Genomic DNA, 1,430 nt, shown 5'->3' with positions numbered 1-1,430 from the left:
TCCCGGCGGGCTCGTTTTCGCTCACCACCATGGTATAAACGGCCTGGTTGAAAGTGGGCGCGTTGTCGTTCACGTCCAAGAGCCACACCAGCAGCGTCTTGGATGTCGAGAGCGCGGGGGAGCCCTCGTCGCAAGCCCGCACCGTCACGTTGTACTCCGCCACCCGCTCCCGGTCCAGGGCCTCCGATGTCACCAGCGCGTACGCGTCGGTCGCCAGCTGCGTGATGCTGAAGGGCTGCTCCCCCGGTAGCTCGCAGCTCGTCCTGCCATTGTCCCCCGAGTCCCGGTCCCGCACGTTGAAAAGGGCTACCACGGTGTTCGGCGGGGCGGCTTCCGAGAGGGTGCTGGTGAGGGAGGTGATGATCACCTCAGGGGTGTTGTCGTTCACGTCCTCCACTTGCACCTCCACCTTGCAGTGCGTGGACAGGCCCCCTCCGTCTGTGGCCTGGACGTCTCTCTCGTAGGTCTTTCTTTCTTCATAATCCACCGTTTTTTTGAGTGGATCTGCCCTGTCTCTGGATTTACTTTAAAGGTCTGGAGATTTTCCTCTGAATTTGGAACTATGGAATAGGCTATTTCCCCGTTCGTTCCTGAGTCTAAATCGCTTGCAGACATCACCACCACTGCGGTGTCCTCGTCGCTATTTTCTAATACTCGGGCTTTATACAGACTACGGGTAAATACCGGGATGTTGTCGTTTATATCCAGGACTACTACTCGGATTAGGGCTGTACCACAGAGCAGTGGGGACCCACCATCCACAGCCGTGACACTTAAAGCCACTTCTGCCTGCTGCTCCCGGTCCAGGGCTCGGTCCAACACCAGCTCAGCGTACCTCCTGCCATCACTCCGCCTCCGAGTGTAGATATGGAAATAGTCATTCGAACTGATACTGTAATGCTGAAGGCTATTGTTCCCCACATCTGGATCCTGAGCGCTTTCCAACAAAAACCGAGCCGCCGGCATTGCAGTTTCCGGGATCTTTAAAACGATCTCTTTGTTTAAGAACACGGGAGCATGATCATTTATGTCGGTGAGGCTTACCTCAGCTCGGAAGGACCGCAGTGGGCTCTCCAGCAGCACCTCGAAAGGCAGCAGGCAGGGCTCGCTCTGCCCGCACAGCTCCTCCCGGTCCATCTCCTCTCGCACCACCAAATCCCCGGTGTGTTGGTTCGGCTGTAAATACTGCTGTTCTCCTTCAAGAACGAGTTTTTTTTCCGCTAATTCCTCAGCGGTCAGTCCCAAATCCTTAGCGATATTCCCCACAAAGGAGCCTCTCTCCGCCTCTTCGGGCACAGAATACCGGGTGGTTTCTGCTCTCATCCCCGCCACGCAGAGGAGCAGAAGCAGAGCCACCGCTCGCCCTGGGAGCGATTCCTCTCTCTTCCTCAGCTTCATTCCCTTCCAGCGAACCGATCTCCTCCCCCGGG

At 56.9% G+C, this 1,430-nt stretch overlaps 1 protein-coding gene across 1 annotated transcript; it reads right to left on the bottom strand.

The window, feature by feature from the left end:
* Positions 1-7: 7 nt before the first annotated feature.
* On the bottom strand, positions 8-1,398 carry LOC104157612 (protocadherin beta-1-like; the record flags this gene model as incomplete). The annotated part of the gene is given in 2 exon segments (XM_009695020.1): positions 8-501; positions 504-1,398. Coding segments are annotated over 2 exon segments (1,389 nt in total), but the record flags the coding sequence as incomplete, so codon positions are not given.
* Positions 1,399-1,430: the final 32 nt, after the last annotated feature.

This window comes from Cariama cristata, unplaced genomic scaffold (assembly GCF_000690535.1).
Source record: "Cariama cristata isolate BGI_N322 unplaced genomic scaffold, ASM69053v1 scaffold38680, whole genome shotgun sequence".
Classification (NCBI taxonomy): domain Eukaryota; kingdom Metazoa; phylum Chordata; class Aves; order Cariamiformes; family Cariamidae; genus Cariama; species Cariama cristata.
This window is presented reverse-complemented; position numbering and strand designations above follow the sequence as displayed.